The sequence below is a fragment of the Pseudovirgaria hyperparasitica genome (assembly GCF_010093815.1).
Source record: "Pseudovirgaria hyperparasitica strain CBS 121739 unplaced genomic scaffold EJ05scaffold_19, whole genome shotgun sequence".
Lineage (NCBI taxonomy): Eukaryota > Fungi > Ascomycota > Dothideomycetes > Acrospermales > Acrospermaceae > Pseudovirgaria > Pseudovirgaria hyperparasitica.
This window is the reverse complement of record NW_022985567.1, coordinates 672,441-690,210: the sequence shown is the minus strand read 5'-3', so window position 1 is coordinate 690,210 and position 17,770 is coordinate 672,441. Positions and strand designations below refer to the sequence as shown.

Here is a 17,770-nt window from a genome sequence, read left to right as displayed (position 1 = left end):
GCACAACAAGGGCCACTAGCGCGGTTGCCATAGATACGAGCGATGACGACGATCAACCCATTTTGCCTGCACCAAACCTATGGAATGGCGCTCGCGCGTGAAAGCCCCAGCGCTTATTTCGTGTCATGTTGAGATTGGTTCAAATTCATCTAGACAAGACTGAGCATGCATCTGCTTTGGGCGACTTCGTCCGAAAATAAGAACGTGAGAAATGGCCGCATGGGTGCCTCAGGTTCGCAATTCTTGACTTGGTACGACAAATGGGCCCAATGAGCATCAGCTCCATACGATACAACCAACCATTTCCTGAACTGTCTCAGACTCTGTAATTTAGCTGGAGATGATATCTCTCCTATGCATGAGCGGTACGGCACGGCTGTCAACCAAGAAGTTCGCGACACTAAACAATCAATAATAGTGGTGACAATAATGGACCTTTGTTAGGAACGCGTGCCAGGTGCCAGAAGCGCTAGTACGAGCTGCACTGCACCAATCACCGGTTCTGATGTGCTTATGTAACCTCCCAAAGCTCCCGATCACCTTCCAAGACATCCTCAGGCTGGTGGTGGGTGTTTCAACAGCTACGCCCGCCGCATCTCATCTTACAGCATTTACACACTTGCGTCAACTGTGCAATCTTGTCGACCTCCTCGAATCCCCCTGCAAACTCGAACAGTCCATCGGCACCAATGGCGCCCGCCCCAAGCGCCGTGGAAGACGCCAAACGCATCGAAGAAGCTCAGAAGCTGGCGAAGAATAGTCCCAGCAAAGCCGAACAGATCTACAAAGATGTCCTGTTGAAGGAACCTGGCTCTAGTGATGCGGCAGTGAAGAACTTTGAAGTTGCTCTGGTGGGACTTGGAGAACTATATCGAGATCAGAAGAAGGTGGACGAGCTAGCTGAGCTTGTGCGGACAACGAGATCAGCGCTCTCATCGTTTGCAAAGGCCAAAACTGCAAAGCTTGGTATGTTAGCTTCTTTGTACACTCAAAAGTATATATCACTAACTGTCTGCCCTCAGTGCGACAGCTCTTGGACTTCTTTACCGACATTCCGAATACTCTCGACATCCAGATTTCCGTCACGAAGTCTAGCATAGATTGGGCAATAGAAGAGCGAAGAGGTTTCCTGCGGCAAAATCTCGAAACTCGTCTCGTATCACTTCACATGCAGAAGCAGTCATACTATGACGCACTCACGCTCATCAACAGCCTTCTAAAAGAACTCAAGAGATTAGATGACAAGCTGGTCCTGGTGGAGGTACAGCTTCTCGAGTCGCGTGTCTACCATGCACTTGGCAATGTACCAAAAGGGCGGGCGGCGTTAACTTCAGCAAGAACATCGGCTGCATCTGTGTACACACCACCGCTGCTACAAGCCGGTTTGGACATGCAGAGTGGCATGCTGCATGCTGAAGATAAAGATTTCAACACTGCATTCTCTTACTTCATCGAAGCGATGGAAGGCTACCATTCTCAGGACGAAGCGCTGAAGGCGACATCTGCTTTACAGTACATGCTACTTTGCAAGATTATGCTCAATCTCGGCGACGACGTCAACAATCTCATGACTTCGAAGCACGCTATCAAATACGCGGGGAAGAATCTGGACGCCATGAAGGCAGTAGCACGTGCGCACACAAACAGGAGCTTGGAAGAATATGAGAGAGCGCTGATGGACTACCGTACAGAACTGGGCAGTGATCGATTCATCGCGAACCATCTGCGCAGACTGTATGACGCTATGCTGGAGCAAAATCTCATAAAGGTTATCGAGCCCTTCAGTCGGGTCGAGATTGAGCACATCGCAAAGATGGTAGGATTAGACACACATCAAGTGGAGCGCAAGCTGTCGCAGATGATCTTGGATAAGGTCATTGTCGGAGTCCTCGATCAAGGCGCCGGTTGCCTAATTGTCTACGATGAAGCAGAACGAGATCAAAGCTATGATGCTGCACTAGACACCATCGAAAAGCTTAGCAACGTGGTGGATGTGCTATACACTAATCAAGCGTCGTTACTGGAGTAGAGTAGTTCTACAGGGTTATTATAGCATTATGGAACGGACCTGTACCATAGTATAGATGGTGACCAAGCCAATACGGGAATAAAACTATCCGTCCATGGCAATCTGAACAGTGCTACCTAACTGTCCTTTTGTGATGGGCGACTGACGAAGCAGATTCAAAGTGTGAGAGACGGCCAGACTCCTAGAGGACGTCACGGTGCTGGATCAAAAGTTACTGACTAAGCCTCAACACTACGGACTTCCATCCCCACAGTCCGATCCATCCATTGCCCAACTCCAGCCACCTTGCAACACCATGCATATTGTCCTGTGGCCAATTCCTTGCTACCGGCAATGAGACTGTTCTGCCCTTATAACGATTCCCTAAAGCAGACTCAACTTCATAGCCAAACGTCCGCTCGGGTCATGCCATACATTGAAGGGCATGTTTCCGAATTATGGACTGGCTCTCACTTAGACGAACTGGCTTCTACTTAGATGGACTGAACGAGTAGTTGACATCACTCAACCAGTCTCATCTATCACGAACATTGACTGCCTTCTACTTTCCAAACGAACGTCTGAGAGCTGTCGCGGATAAGTGCAAATTTGGAGTAGACTGGATCCTCTTGAAGCGGAGAATAAGTACAACGGTGAACAACTGAAAGACATCAGTCGTTGGGCGCACTGACAATCTGGACAATTTCGTTACTGGCCACATGGTTGCCCGTTACGGGCGCTCGCGGATCCTTGGTATGCTCCGGACAATATGTTTGCGACCAGGCTCCATCTGCAAGATCCCGCCACTCCCAATTACTTCTTTCAGTAGAGTCTGTTATCTATGCCTTGCAGATCAGAAGAACCTTTGTTTGCCAATACCTCTCGTTTCACTCCGACCTACAATCAGGTTCGTTGGACCCCACGGAGATGCATTCACTTGAAGGCAATCCTGGTCTGGTCGTCAACACCCCGACCAGGCGCTTACTTTACTTGCGATCCGACAGATGAATGACCTGCCCAAGTCCAGACATGCCTTGTACATCTAACGGACATCGTACTCAAGACAAGCCGGGGAGTACCACCCAAATGGTTCAGCCTGCCATGTCCCATCAATTATCTCCGTCAGGCTAGCAAGCCCGTGTTCTCCACTCCTTGTGCATCATGTTGGCATAGCTTCTACATATTACACGCTACGTCGTCCACGAGCTCGTCTCTTCGAACAGAGATAATTCATCTGTCTGTTTGTTCGTTATTGTCAACTCCCATCATACTATACAATATGAGATCATGTCAAAGAGTGCTCGTTGTAGGAGCCGCCAGCTTCAGTGGGCTTCGAATTCTTGAACACTTTCTTGATGCAGGTCTGCCGGTACGCGCAATGGTTTCTTCGCCAGAGGAAGTTGAGATTGTGGAAAATGCCTTCCCCGCTTCTCAATACCGACTTTTGGATTCCGATATCAGGATAGGAATGGACCGGATGGCTTTAGAAGCTGCCTTGACTAGGACCATTACACCCTTCGACACTGTTGTCTATGCTCTATCGCCGACGTCAACACTCAACACAGCCGATACATATCGAAGTCTTATCAATGCAGCTACCGCATCGATCGCAGCCTTGCTGCTTACTGTGAAGGTGGCTGCTCCAAGAGTCACGAATGTCATAATCTCGACAACTACAAGCTTGGTTGGGAGCTGGATCCTCCACAATGAGCTTCCGAGCCAAGCTATCTTTGAAAAGCATCGAGACGGCGGAGATCCAACACATTTAGGCGAAGTCTGCTCCGATGACTACATATCAGCTTGCAACGCAGGGCTGGAGCTAATTGAAGAAGATCTGAGGGCGTTCATGGTCAGGCAAAAGCCTCATTTTTCTTTGACTACTCTCATAGCACCTTCAATATATGGACCTCATCTACAAACAATTGGACGTGGCAGTCTCGGAGACGATTGGCATGGTGCATCCAACTCCTGTGACGAATTAGCAGAAAGCAGCGCACAATACCTCGACGTCAGGGTGAGATTAATCTCTGCAGCCCGTTGAAGTTATTAAGCTAAATCATCACAGGATTTCGCGTCTGCTCACGTAAAGGCCGCTGTAATCCCCTCAGCACGAGGCGGTACTTTTACCTTGTGTACTGGCCAAGTAATTTCTTGTCGCCAGTCTATGGGGGAAGCAATCGCAGATATCTTGAAACGAACGAGACGGTGCAACGATAGGACATTCTCTAGATCGCACTCACTCGCGCACTCCAACGAGATCGTGACGAGCACATTAGCATTCCGTCCTCGGTATCGCAGTCAACCAAATGACCCAGTCCCGGAACCGCCGAAGTCGTCACACAAGCACCAGTTCCAACCCAAACACGATGCTTCCTCGCTGGGATATGCATGTCCGACTAATGCGCCAACCCCGGACTCCGGACGCGACCATAAAAACCACCAACATACCGCCGCCTTCACATCCTCGTCGCCATTAGAGTCACACTCAGACCCTGAAAGCACCTCGTTACCATCGCCCCAATTTAGACGACACAGGACTCGTGACTCTGGCATCGACCTCGCCCCGATATGGATTCCCAATGCTGATGTGTCCCCCATGACATTACCCATCGGTGTCTCGCATACAAAGTGCAGCATTGACAGTCCAGCCACCGCCTGCCCATGGCCAGACGCGGACCGAATACGGCAGCTGTCTTATCAAGATACCGAGCGGATGCAGGTGTCAGACGTTGACATGTCCGACGCATGCAGGCCGGCTCCGCTACTCCGTGCATATATGCCTGCCGATCGCGCAGCCAGCCCCACCGAGCGCGGATTCCGAGGAAATGCAGAATCAGCCTCGTCGGGCAGCGATGCCGCTGCCATTGCTGCGACGACCCATGTAGACTTTGACGTTGCAAAAATGAAAGAGCTCGTGGCAGAGAGAGCGGCGGATCTGTTGGGCGAGCCGGACGATGTCGAGATGTGGGACTCGTCGACTGCGGCGGATGTCCTTGGTATGGATGAGTATCGGAGTGTGGAAGAGACGCTCTTGCATGTTGCGATGCAGATGATGTAGGGTTTGGTTGGGTAGATTCGTGCCTTCTCTGCTTCGCTGTACATTTCTTCTTTCAACGTCTATACTTCAGTTCAGCCTATTGAAAGGTGCGAGAGTTGAACTCCCATCGTCATATAAGGATCGCTTCAGTTCATGTTTCTTGTTATATTCTGCATTTATGCCTCTCAAGATATCATCACATCTCACTCTACTACTCTCTTAATGGTCTCTACTACTACTTTCCTCTTGGTGTTGTTGTTCGTCTCCCTTGCATCGCCTCCCGCCGCTGATCATTTGTTTTTCGCAACTGCTACGCCAATTCCAGAGAAGCTGGCATCTTTCTGCGAACAAAACACATGCCCAACGCAAGCACAGCACACATGTGTCCCGGGCCGCCTTCTTCCTGGACCCTTTCGATCTAGCATGCTCTTCTTTGTCCCAGGGAACGGCGGTGCAAAATAGCAAAAGACCAAGCCCTCGATGGGAACCTGGGAAAACTCTGCCCGTTGTACAATGGGTTGGTTTATTTGAGGGCACAAGTGCCAAGAGGAGGGAGGAGGAGGAAGGAAGGAAGGAAGGAGGGAGGGAGGACGGGGAGGACGAGCGGGCACGTGTGCCAAGAGGAGGAGGAGGAGGAGGAGGGAGGGAGGGCTCGAAAGCAGAATCGAATAGCAGGAAGGAGGATCGAACCGGGTCCGCATCGGTGCTCGAGAGCAATCGTTCGATGAAATATGACAATCGTGCCAAGTTGCCTAGTGACGTTAGCGACGAAGGTATTATAATTAAGTTTATTATATACCCCAAGAGAAGGTATCTGATCGATCTTCTTGGGCGGCGCGAGGGGGATTCTGGTGGTTGAGATTCTGGTGGCAAGGGGCTTGTTCACTTGGCCACTGAAGAGATTTCGCGACCTGGCACAGCGGTGGTGGTGTTGTTGTTGTTGGATCTTGCGCGTCTGCAGCTGTTCAAGGTATAGCAAGCCCAGTCTGCCGGATTCGTTGTTCGTTTTCTCAGTATTTGCTCAGTTGCCATCTCCAGTGGTATCCTCACTGTTTCTCGAAACTCCATCTTCAGTCTCTCCCTTATCATACTTTTCTTGCCCTAGTCTCAGACTACTGGCCTAAAGGACCTCCGACACTTTCTACCGCGCGACCTGTGAGACCTCGACCTTCAGGGGAGAGCGAAGCCTCGTCAACGGTCAACGGAAGCTTGAACTGCATCTCCGTCGAAGAAGATTATTGATACTCCAACAACGGAATATGAATGCCAGGATGATACTATGAGCAGCGAGAAGAGATTTGGTCGAGCAATAGGTAGTGCTTCCAGCCAGCCGTATGACTGTCACTGTCAGGTAGTGATAGTGACGCGTGGCTATTTGGTCGTAGTAGGAGTACTGCGTGGCTATTCTGACCTTCTCTCTAGCACCATAATACCGTTGAAAGGAACGCGTGAGCAAAGAAACCGATATTACATCAAAACGCTTTCTGGTGAGCGAAAAGAAGATCAAAATATGAAGAGCTGGGCTTGACCTCAGAACACTCCTACACTAAAACCTCTGGAGGTGAAAAATATGCCACTGGACTATCAAACCAGTAAGACAGTACTATGGATTGAATTCATCATATGGTCCAAGAATATACGATACTAAGCAGTCTTACCGTGGTATAATGTTGGGAGTGAGCCCCTTAATAAAAGTGGGTCAGAGAAAGTGAATCAGAACAGAGGAGGTTACGAAACACTGCGCGTAAGGCTCCTGCTTCTATATGGAGATATAACCTCTACGCGACATGATAAGGCCTACTTGATTGATTTACGTGACTAATGATCTTGCTATTATAGATAAACTACCACAAATGGGCCGCGCAGCTCTTGTCCAGATGGACCATCATCGATAGTAGGGCACTGGCTTGCGATGTACGACATGACAATGATGTGAATCAAAATGCTGCAAAATGGAGAAGAGAGCATAAACACCCTGTCAAGGTCGACATAAAAGAGATTAGTACTACGCGGTCGACAAAAATCTGGGACGGAGCTAGAAAGTCCTCTTGGACTTCTTCAAAACCCCAGATAATATCTAAGCGTCTTACATCAGGATAATGGACTTCCTTGGACAATAAACCGCTAGATACAGAATGTCGGGATCGCTGGATCCCTCAGATTTTGGTAACAGAAAGCAATTATTATTGCATAGACAGACAGAAAGTAGTGACATTCAGAGATGATGCAAGTCTCAAAAATGGTATCAATGTGTGCGGAAAGACAGAGATCTAATTCACGGTACAACTCCTGTCTTGGCGAAGGTATGATCTGGTAACAAGAACAATCCGATGTTTTACGGAAGAGCGCCGAAAACCCTGGAGCGAGATCGTGAGACGGACCAAGTTGTGGACCTTGCATGGATCGATCGTCGAAATAATGGATACTTGAGGGCAGATCTTGCAGTCACTACGAAACGTGCATCTGGGCCCGTGAGAAGACCTTCAATGTCCCAATGCACCACGGAGTGTGCTCGACTGTAAAAATTGGACCTGATAATGCGTTAATGCTACTGGCACGCGTCATAGCTTGCGAGCGACGTATTGCTGTAGGCGATCGCTAGAGAAAGAATTGGCAACCGGAATTGCCTCCGAAGGTTTGATCATATTGCTATTGTTGATACTGCTGTGTTGGACCTCTGGTCAACATTTGAGTATAGTCGCCGCTGGCCATTCTATCACCTGCCTGTACTCGCTTTGGGATCAGTCGGAGCTGTCCACACTACAACCAGCTGTGTCCTTCAGCATTTCTAACTAATTGACCAGCAGAATGATGTAGTATCTTGATAAGGCTGATACTTCCATATGCCTAATATAGAAGTTGCAGGTTGAATTCTAAGAAAAGCAAATATAGATATAGGTAGGATAGAGTTTCAGTAGTGTCTGAGATCTGCCCACTTGCGTGGCTATCCACATGGTCCGTGCTTTTGCTTGTTGCTTCTTTGGAGAGAACTAACCTCACCTCTCAAGCTAGAATAAGTTTTGAACCTGCAAACATCTTCGGCCATTACTTCATTTCGACTCAAAGGAACGCCATGACCACATGGGAGATGACATTCACCCACTAGTAGAAGCAGGCTAACGACTTGACATCTGCATGATGCTGCATGAAATGCAATCAGGGTAAAATGATCGGCCCCATCTAGAAGCTCGTCAGCACCCTTGGATGAGGCTTAGCAACGCCAACGATTAAGTTTGAGAGCAATCTCAGCAGAAGATATGCCAATTATGCATCCGCCAAGGCTGTTGGTTCACAGCGTATCCAGTGATAGCGACCACCTTCCATTTTGCGCCATAGTCGTATGCCTCGCTAGCTTTTCCAATGGACTGCAGGGTACTGGCATGTCACGATAGTGAACATGGGGTCCACGCTCCTACTAGTTAGTGGATATCGAGCATCAAAGACTGTAATTTGGTCTTGCCAAGCACCGGGGACTTTACAGTATGATACTCGTCTGTTACTCCATCTCGTTGTGCCGGTGTTACGTGATGCTTTGGACGTGTTGATTTATCGTCGTCCCGGGCCTTGGCAACCAACAGTATATATGAAAAGGATCTCCTCTACCGCAGTTGATTATTATTTATCAATGAGCCTCATCGATTTGAATACCTGATCCCTACACTCATTTTCTTTTGACTTGGAGAGTTTACTTTCCTTAACGGCTTGTCTGTCCAATCCCATTGTCATTCCTTTTTTTATTCAAAGTCTTTCATTATGCCTTCAATTATCAAGGTTGTGACTTTTTTGCCTGTTCTTACTGGCTTTGCAATCGCTTCCACAGGGCCATCTGGTGTCCTACAGATGAAGGCGGCAGTGAAGAGATCTGATCTTATGAAGAGAGATCCTACTATTCGCCCATCTTATTCGACAGAATTGATATATGCTGATGGTAAGAGCTTCTTGGTCCCAGATATGTATCATTTCTAACATAAATGTAGTTGAGAATGCCCACGACCTGAGCAACACATTCTTTTCCAAGGTCAGATTCGGCTCGAATCTTCCAATCATTACGTTTGAGGAAATTGAACACCATCTCGAAGATGTCCAATGTGGAAGTTCCCACATAACCGTCGAACTTCGGTCCCGCGAAGCCCAAGAGGCTCTAAGGGGTGCCTGTGACAACGAAGATGGTGCATACATCATCACTTCACATGACGGATGCAACCCGGATGGTGAGCGTACTGCATACCAGGTCAAGCACCATGCTTCCAGTGAGAAAGGCCTATCGTTCAAGGCGACGAAGATCCCTTTCCACAAAGCTTTCACAAATATGAAGCTCGAGTTTGGTCAAAGTAAGGAAGGTCATGTTTTCCGTGATGGCCAGAGCCTTCGCCGCCGACAGGCCCCTGAAGCTCCGTTTCCTCTTCCAGAAAACAATGGCAGTCCAGGAATTACCATTGACCTCAACAGTGTTGTCAAGGATACGGTCTTGCCATTACCGACTAACATAACCGACCTTCTCCCAGTAGGCATTCCAGTCGAGATCCGCTGTGTGGAATGCTCCACTTCCGGCAGCTTGGAACTATCTGCCGGCGAATTCGAAATGGACCTCAACGTCTTCGACGGCGATGGCATCGACCTATTCCAATCTGGCTTTATCTCCATGATCGGTAACGGGATCGGCGCTCGCCTCGAGATGGCAGCCACCCCTTCCGCCGAATTCACAACCGAGCTCCCTCTCCCCAGCATCCCCATCCCAGCCCTCGGATTCTCCATTCCGGGCATCGGCAACGCAGGAGTAAACTTCTCCCCTGAAATCTCGCTCAGCTTCGGCGTCAAAGGCGGCATCGAATTCACCTACGGCCTCACCGCATCCATACCCGACAAATCCGAGATCCGCATCAACTTCGCCGACTTCGGAAGCTCCAGCACCACAGGCTTCACCAACCCAACCGTCGAAGCCCTCCCCTTCAACGCCAACGTCTCCGCCGTCGAAATGACCCTCGCAACAGGCTTCCGGCCCCGCCTCACCCTCGGCTTCGAATTCGTCGGCTCCGCAACCGCCGAAGTCGGCATCTTCGCAGACCTCCCCTCCCTCTCCGCCACCTTCTCAACCCAGTCCAAAGTCGACCAGAACTGTAACCCCCTCCCCGCCGACGCCGCCCCCGCCGACGCAGCAGACCCCCTCGCCAGCGCCCTCGGCGACTTCACCCTCGTCGACTTCTCCATCGGCGTCGTCCTCGGCCTCAGCGCCCAACTCGCCGCCCCCGTAATCCCAGACTTCGCCACCGAACTGCCCCTCGCTTCAACTACATTCCAGCTCGCAACATCATGCATGGCCGCTGTTCCCAGCGGTACAGGCCTCGCCCCCGCCGCCCCGCTGGTCAGCAGCATGGTCCAGGCCGGCCAGGTCGCGAGCTGGGTCGCTGCGCTGCCAGATGTACCCCCCGCGACTCCGCTTGCGCCGGCGTTTACCCCGCCTGCTGTGCAGCCGCACGCGCTGGGTGCGCTTGAGGAGATGGTGGGGAAGCCGGATCCCGTGGGCACGGCGAATGCGCCGTATGTGCCTGCTAATACGAGTGGGGCGAAGCCCGGGCATGTGTATCAGGTTGTGCCGGCGCCGCCGGCGATTGCGGAGGCGGCGGTGGCGACGGAGGCGCCTAAGGTGCGGTCGAGGTTTATGAGGGCTTTGGTTTAGGGGGTGCGGAGGGATGGAAGGTTGCTTATAGCGTATGGCTTGACGATGGGTTATGAGGGATGATATGAGTCATGATGGAAGCAGGGGGGCAGGCTAGCTATGATCTGTTGACGGATTGGTTGCTGGTGTGATTGATCCTTTTATGCTGGGACAGTGGTTGGCTTCTGGCTGGTCCAGTTGTCATTGGATGTATGCATGCAGGCCTGTATATATTTCCATAGCCACTTGAGAGCATGGTTTAACGTGCCCGTGGATACGAAGGAGCACGTATTCTACTCTGCTCTACTACCTCTCGCATGATATGTGCCGTCCTAGATTCACGTATCACAGCTCAGAAGCCCTGGATGAAGCTCTAGATGGACCAAAGTTTTGACGCGCGACGTTAAAGTAGTAACAGTAGTCTCGGGTCCTTTGTATATTTCTACACTGTAACATGCTTCCTCTTCCGGCTAGAGCCATCCGCTGTAATTACGTTGGTGAATTGAAACTGAGCAGGCAAATACATGTCATGAGTGCTCTGGTCGAATCACGTCATCCTCTTGTACAGCCCTTGGCGAAGCCGTCGACCCTTGTGCCTCTTCATCACTTGTATCACGACTTTCTACAGGTGTAGTAGCCATGACAGGCGAGTCTTCCAGGCGCTTGGCATGTACTTGTTGTTCATGTTCATTCTGGTCAGCCTTGTTCGCCTCCTTCATGGCGATCAGTTGCTTTCCATGTCTCTCGGCACGTTTTTGGGCATAGGCCCATGCACGACGGGCCTCCTTATCAGGACGCACATCAGGCTCGTTGCTGATGACGTCAGCAATGCTTGGGACAGCGTCTTGACTCATGACTTCGCGCCCATATTCTTCCAGCTTCCATCTCCGCGACAGATGCAAGGGGAAAGCTGGCCCGACTGCAGGCTCGAGGAGTGAACCTTGACTGTCGGCTCTGATTTGGACTTTCAGCTCTTCGCCGATGGAGCGCAGTGTCGCTATGATATGTTTTATACCGAAAGACTTGTAGCCCAAATCGTTCAGTGGATCAGCAGGATCTTGCAGACACATAAGATACGGTTGATTTTTGTCGATGCGGCCGATCTGAGTCCGGCCATGGAGGATCTAGGGTTGGAGTTAGCTTGAATTATGACCGTACGCACATGAAACCGACCTCATCTACCCCAGAGTGTGCGTCTGGTGATGCCTGCGGTTTGGAATTTTTGTGGTTTCCCTTCTTCGGCTTGGAATTACTTTTCTTGAACAGTGCAGGTGGTTGAAGCGAGACTCCCCATGTGTATAGATCGAGATTACCCCAGAAATCCAAGAATTGGAGAAGGTTCTGTGCTGGCGTTTTCGATTTAGCGTCGCCATCGAGTCGGAAGCTTGCCGCTACCATCATGAAAATGGAGTAGGACCCAAGACCCCCACGGAAGACATCTGTGAGGCCCCTGACGTCCATGGCGAGCTTGACAACATTATATACCCTCCTCAGGCCAGGGTACATCTCCAGATAAGTAGCCATGTAGTCTCTCGATACACTTGAGTCGTTGGCGCACACAATCTGAACGTCAAGGCCCGACTTGATATGCTGCATTGAAATTAATGGATAACGCGCGTGGCGATATTCCACAAGCATATATGGCGGTGAGATTGAACGTTTCCTATGACTGACAATATTCCCGTGAATACGATCATGGAATCTCTTCAGCGAAGACCCTAGCTCCTTTCGGATCCAGAATCTAGGAGCCGTTTTGCCTTGGGCGCCACGAGGGGCCTCATTGAGACGTATGCGGATATCAATGTCGGAGGTTGCCAAAGCCAAGCCTGTGCGAACCGACCCAAAGACTTCACTAGATATTCCATCAACAAATCGCTTTATATTGGCTCGAGTGTCTGCGATTACTTGCGCCCTGGCAGCTTCGTGTACGGGAGAAGGCAGAACGTAGGCATGGAACCTTTCGATTTCAAGATCAAGTCTGCAATGATTAGCGCTGCGAATGAGGATGTACATGACAGAATTCTTTTACCGCTTAAGCCCATCAAGGCCTAGTCGGCGTCTTTCTGATTCATCAATATACCAGGGTAACTTCTCCGGTTCGACGACGGTATCGACCATTGGTTGGATTACCGTGCCTTCGTATTCCAACTTCTCTGCATCGTTCATTTGTCTTCGCTCTGAGCTACTAAGCGTGGCTTTCGAGGCTCCTCGCTGTATATTCAGCGTGCTTTCTTTCGGCCTTGTTACTGGCTTTTTCCTTGCTTCAGGGTCTGTGCCTGAGCTTGGCTGGCGCTTGTCTTTCAGTCTACTGTCGAGTTGTTTATTCAAGCGTTTGTTCATATTTTTCATCATTTTCCCATTATACTGCTCCAGGTCCCTTTTACCTGCATCGCGACTCCGCGTGCCGACGTTGACAGGTGGTGTGCTTGCCACACGTTCCGCATACGCGGCATTGGATGCACGATGAGCTTCAAGTGTCGCCTCGAGATCTTTGGGATGGATATCTTTCAATTGCCGTATGTTGGCAGCGACTATTTCCTTGGTGACACCTGGGATGGGCTCCTGTTTCGATTCGTCTGTGGGATTGGGCTTGGAGCGGTGGGTGCGTAGTAGAGTTCCGAAGGGCTCATCGAGTCTGGAAGTGGTAGACATGCATCTCTCCGAGGAGAAGAAGATTCGCAGCAAGGCATCGTGACATTTGAAGGTATTGCGGGCAACACAGATCCGGGGGACCGTTGGTCTCATGGAGTGAAGGAGTGGGCAAGCCCGAGAGTGCTGCGGTCTCCCGTTGCAGAATGAGTAGCAGAGCACAGATACGCGCAAACCTAGCTTGGAAGCTCACGATAGAGAAATTTGATACACCGATATAAGCACAGTAAGCAGGTAATCTAAGTAACCTTCCGAACGAAAAGCTGAAACGGCTAGCCCACGGGCGGCGCAGCATCGTGCCTATAAATACGCTACGTCTGGGGATTCCCTAGCGTGTTCTGGCGTGTGCTGGCGTGCCGTTGGACGAAACTTGGGGTGACCGGAAGCTAAAGGAATAGAGTACATACCTTACCTGTTTAGTACGTAGTTCTATTAGTAGGTGCAGTGGAGGTGGGCGGTCCAAACACCACCTTTCATTTCATCATCATCATTGTCACCAAACACCAGTGCACCTGCTCTGTTTCCCCGGTTTCTGCTGTTGCTGTCCAACTTCTATCCAGGTATCGTTGACTACGCTAAAGTCAAAAAGTCCATCTCTCCCTCTGTCGCTCGCTCCCTTTGCTCAACCTTAAACGACAACTCATAACATACCTACCACCGCCTCATCCACTCTTACCTCGTCCCATCCTTGACCTCCCCGACCAATCAAACCCCAGCGACATCCCTGCTCGTCTGAGAATGCCAGAGTGACGCAACGTGGGCTACAGTGGTATACTCTGGATCCATCCTCGTCCCCAGCTGTGGACACGCAGCGAAAGACATACCTGCTGTACCAGCTAAAAGCAAGGTGAGCAGCAAGAAGTCTGGGGTGACCTGACCTTTACCTATCACCGACCGTACTCGTCCCTCGCTGCTTTCTCCTGCTTGACAGTGCTCAATCCTTACTCATCTTACCTACCGTTATGTTTACTGGCTCCACCCTCACCCTTTGACTACACTGTTGTTAGCTGCTACGTTGCATCATTCTCTCAATCGCCTTCGGCCTGCGCCCGAATCGTTCAATATTTTGCTGAAGCTGATCTCTGTTCGTCACAATGCAGCAGGATTCACAAGAAACCGAGTCCATGTCGGCACCATCCTCACCCAAGTCCCCCAAATCTTCGCAGTCGCCTCGTTCTGTGAGGTTAGCCGAGGAGTCTCCCACGAACTTCTATGGCTCCAGAGGGCTTCCGCCTGTAACTCCAGGCGTGCACATGAGTGGACAGTCTGCCTACACCGAACCGAGCTCTACGGCCGACGGGACACCGTTCCCTCCAGCAAACCCTGACTCTTACTTTGAAGCACAAAATGGCGGACGCCCTAGTTCGCCTACAGAGGTTGCAAAGGGTGCAACGTCGGGAGCAGAATTGCTCCGTCGATTGAGCCTGGCCAAGTCCCCGCCCACAAACATTGGGAAGGACAAGGTCGAGATAGACCCAAAAGCCGCACATCCAGGACTCAATCTGAGCGGTGGCATCATCAGTGCAGCCTTCTGTGTCCCGTATAACATAGGATATTCTCCAGGCGGCGATTGGGTAAGTACTGGATTCAGATCCATGCTGGCATTCTTGCTTATGTTGTCTAGGAACTCAGATCAAGACGTGGAACCTCCGCCCTCTTCGACTCTTTCTCTTACCTTGCGTCTCCTTCCTCCCCCTGGGACCACACTCTGGTTGGCTGGACTGGGGAATTTATTGAAATACCAACGCATGCAGCAACAAATTCCGCTACAAATGTAAATCCTATCAACAAAGCCTCAGCTCCAATCCCGGTGAACGGTGGAAAACCGCCTGTTCCTGGTCAATCTGAGGGGTTTCATATCACCAAAGACAAAAGACGGGAGCTGGAGAAGCAGCTTGAGCGCGACAATGGTGGAAAAATAGTTCCTGTCTGGCTCATGGACGAATATGATGACAAGACCGAGACCGCCATCATTAAAGATCAGTCGAGGTGGAGGAAATTTGCCGAAAATGAACTGTACACCCTCTTCCATTACAAGCAGAATGAGCCGAAAGACGGCCGGGCCGCTCGAAAACATTGGGCAGACTACTACCGCATGAACAAGCTCTTCGCGGATCGAATATTGGAAATCTACAAACCTGGAGACATCATCCTTATCCACGACTATCACTTGTTGCTCCTCCCAAGCTTGTTGCGCCAGCGTCTCCCACACGTATATATTGGCTTCTTCCTGCATGTCCCGTTCCCGAGTAGCGAGTTCTACAGATGTTTGAGTCGGCGGAAGGAGATTCTCGAGGGTGTGCTGGGTGCCAACATGATTGGCTTTCAGTCTTACAGCTACTCTCGCCACTTCTCGTCTTGCTGTACTCGTATCTTGGGTTTCGACTCTTCATCTGCAGGCGTTGACGCTTACGGAGCTCACGTCGCAGTCGATGTTTTCCCGATCGGGATCAATGCGGAGACAACCAAGAAGGCTGCGTTTGATGATCCTGTAATAGCAGAAAAAATGCAGGCAATCAAAGAGCTGTATGCTGGGAAGAAGATTATCGTTGGTCGTGATAGGTTAGATGCGATCAAGGGTGTTACCCAGAAGCTACAAGCCTTTGAGATATTCTTGGAACGTTATCCTGAGTGGAGAGACAAGGTTGTGCTCATCCAGGTCACAAGTCCAGGAAGCGTCCCAGGAGATCCGGACAACGAGGACAGTAAGCTCATCAACAAGATCTCCGACCTTGCTGCTCGTATCAACGGTGCCTATGGCTCGCTCAGTTTCACTCCAGTACAGCACTATCCGCAGTATCTAGCGAAGGAGGAATACTTTGCACTACTGCGACTCGCCGATGTCGGTCTTATAACAAGTGTTCGAGATGGCATGAATACGACCAGTCTAGAGTATGTAATCTGCCAGAAAGACCACTCTGGACCTCTCATTCTATCCGAGTTCTCAGGAACAGCAGGCAGCCTGGGTAACGCGATACATGTCAACCCGTGGGATCTTGGCGGTGTTGCAGATGCAATAGATCGCGCGCTGACAATGGACGAAGACCAACGCAAGGCGCAACAAGATCGACTGTATGAGCACGTAGTGGCAAACAACGTACAAGCGTGGACCACGAACTATCTCAAGCGGCTTATGACCAACCTAGCTTCCTTTGATCAGTCTTTTGCCACTCCAGCTTTGGATCGTGCGAAGCTGCTCTACCAGTACAGAAACTCACGGAAACGCCTTTTCATGTTCGATTATGATGGTACTTTGACTCCGATCGTGAGGGATCCACAGTCAGCTATTCCATCAGACCGTGTGATTCGGACCATAAAGACTCTGGCATCCGACCCGGCAAACTCTGTCTGGATCATCAGCGGTCGTGATCAGGCATTCTTGGATGAATGGATGGGCCACATCTCTGAGCTAGGACTGAGTGCCGAACACGGCAGCTTCATGCGCCATCCAGGGTCTGAAGAGTGGGAGAATCTTACGGAGAAGACGGACATGAGCTGGCAATCTGAAGTGATGCGTATCTTCCAGTTCTACACTGAGCGTACTCAAGGTGAGCAAGTTGCTGTACACTAGGAGCGCATGCACTAACAGGCTTCGAGGCTCGTTTATCGAGCGCAAGAAGATAGCGCTGACATGGCACTACCGTCGAGCTGATCCCGAGTATGGCGCCTTCCAGGCACGTGAGTGTCAGAAGCACCTCGAGGCCACCGTGGCCAAGAAGTGGGACGTGGAAGTCATGACTGGCAAAGCGAATCTCGAAGTGCGGCCTCGCTTTGTCAACAAAGGTGAAATCGCAAAGCGTCTGGTGAAGGCGTATGGCAACGAAGAAGGCGACCCACCAGAATTCGTGCTCTGTCTAGGCGACGACTTCACGGACGAAGGTACGATTCGGCACTTGTGGTTCTGTTGTGTGGGATATGAATGCTAACAAGATTCGTAGATATGTTTCGCTCGCTCCGCCAGACCTCGCTTCCAGACGACCACGTGTTCTCCGTCACGGTTGGCGCCAGCTCGAAGCAGACGCTGGCTAGCTGGCATCTCCTTGAGCCTGGCGACGTCATCTCCGTCGTCTCGCTGCTCAACGGCACTGCCGACGCGGGGAATGTCGGTGCTGTAGCTGTCGTCGACGGGCAAGTTCCGGAGAGCAGGCTGTAGACTTGATGCTCACACGCTGCATGTAGTGACGACCATGACGACGATCAGTAAGGGCGGTGGCGCGGATCACACGGCGATGCGAGCACCCCTTGTGCATATCTCCGGATAGACGATTGTGGTAGGATTAGGACATCGAGCAAGGCCCACTCGAGGAGTATGTTGACAGCATCGCGTTTGGGAGGACAGGCTGTGGATACGTGCGCACATAGACGATTGAATGGTCCTGGATCTGCATTACTCCATAGACGCAAACACATGCATCCATGT

The 17,770-nt window shown here is 50.8% G+C and overlaps 6 protein-coding genes across 6 annotated transcripts; 4 read left to right on the top strand and 2 right to left on the bottom strand.

Annotated features, from left to right (window-relative positions):
• Positions 1 to 564: 564 nt before the first annotated feature.
• EJ05DRAFT_541786 (PCI-domain-containing protein) lies at positions 565 to 2,137 on the top strand. Its single transcript, XM_033749683.1, has 2 exons — positions 565 to 966; positions 1,023 to 2,137. Exons 1-2 carry the CDS (start codon positions 690 to 692, stop codon positions 2,027 to 2,029), a joined length of 1,284 nt encoding a protein of 427 aa, XP_033596252.1. The 5' UTR covers positions 565 to 689; the 3' UTR covers positions 2,030 to 2,137.
• A 981-nt stretch (positions 2,138 to 3,118) lies between these two features.
• EJ05DRAFT_172048 (uncharacterized protein) lies at positions 3,119 to 5,317 on the top strand. The gene is made up of 2 exons (XM_033739521.1): positions 3,119 to 4,022; positions 4,074 to 5,317. The coding sequence occupies exons 1-2, from the start codon at positions 3,288 to 3,290 to the stop codon at positions 5,064 to 5,066; spliced, it is 1,728 nt and encodes a 575-aa protein (XP_033596251.1). The 5' UTR covers positions 3,119 to 3,287; the 3' UTR covers positions 5,067 to 5,317.
• Positions 5,202 to 6,008, bottom strand: EJ05DRAFT_171989 (uncharacterized protein). The gene has a single exon (XM_033739519.1). It carries the CDS (start codon positions 5,744 to 5,746, stop codon positions 5,336 to 5,338), a length of 411 nt encoding a protein of 136 aa, XP_033596250.1. The 5' UTR covers positions 5,747 to 6,008; the 3' UTR covers positions 5,202 to 5,335.
• Positions 6,009 to 8,831: 2,823 nt separating this feature from the next.
• EJ05DRAFT_172005 (uncharacterized protein) lies at positions 8,832 to 11,046 on the top strand. Its single transcript, XM_033739520.1, has one exon. The coding sequence runs from the start codon at positions 8,965 to 8,967 to the stop codon at positions 10,720 to 10,722; it is 1,758 nt and encodes a 585-aa protein (XP_033596249.1). The 5' UTR covers positions 8,832 to 8,964; the 3' UTR covers positions 10,723 to 11,046.
• Positions 11,047 to 11,228: 182 nt separating this feature from the next.
• EJ05DRAFT_504878 (uncharacterized protein) lies at positions 11,229 to 13,446 on the bottom strand (the record flags this gene model as incomplete). The annotated part of the gene is made up of 3 exons (XM_033747629.1): positions 11,229 to 11,825; positions 11,875 to 12,679; positions 12,731 to 13,446. 3 exons carry the CDS (start codon positions 13,444 to 13,446, stop codon positions 11,229 to 11,231), a joined length of 2,118 nt encoding a protein of 705 aa, XP_033596248.1.
• Positions 13,447 to 14,603: 1,157 nt separating this feature from the next.
• EJ05DRAFT_444668 (alpha,alpha-trehalose-phosphate synthase-like protein subunit Tps2) lies at positions 14,604 to 17,503 on the top strand (the record flags this gene model as incomplete). Its single annotated transcript, XM_033742136.1, has 4 exons — positions 14,604 to 14,924; positions 14,975 to 16,898; positions 16,948 to 17,229; positions 17,289 to 17,503. The coding sequence occupies 4 exons, from the start codon at positions 14,604 to 14,606 to the stop codon at positions 17,501 to 17,503; spliced, it is 2,742 nt and encodes a 913-aa protein (XP_033596247.1).
• Positions 17,504 to 17,770: the final 267 nt, after the last annotated feature.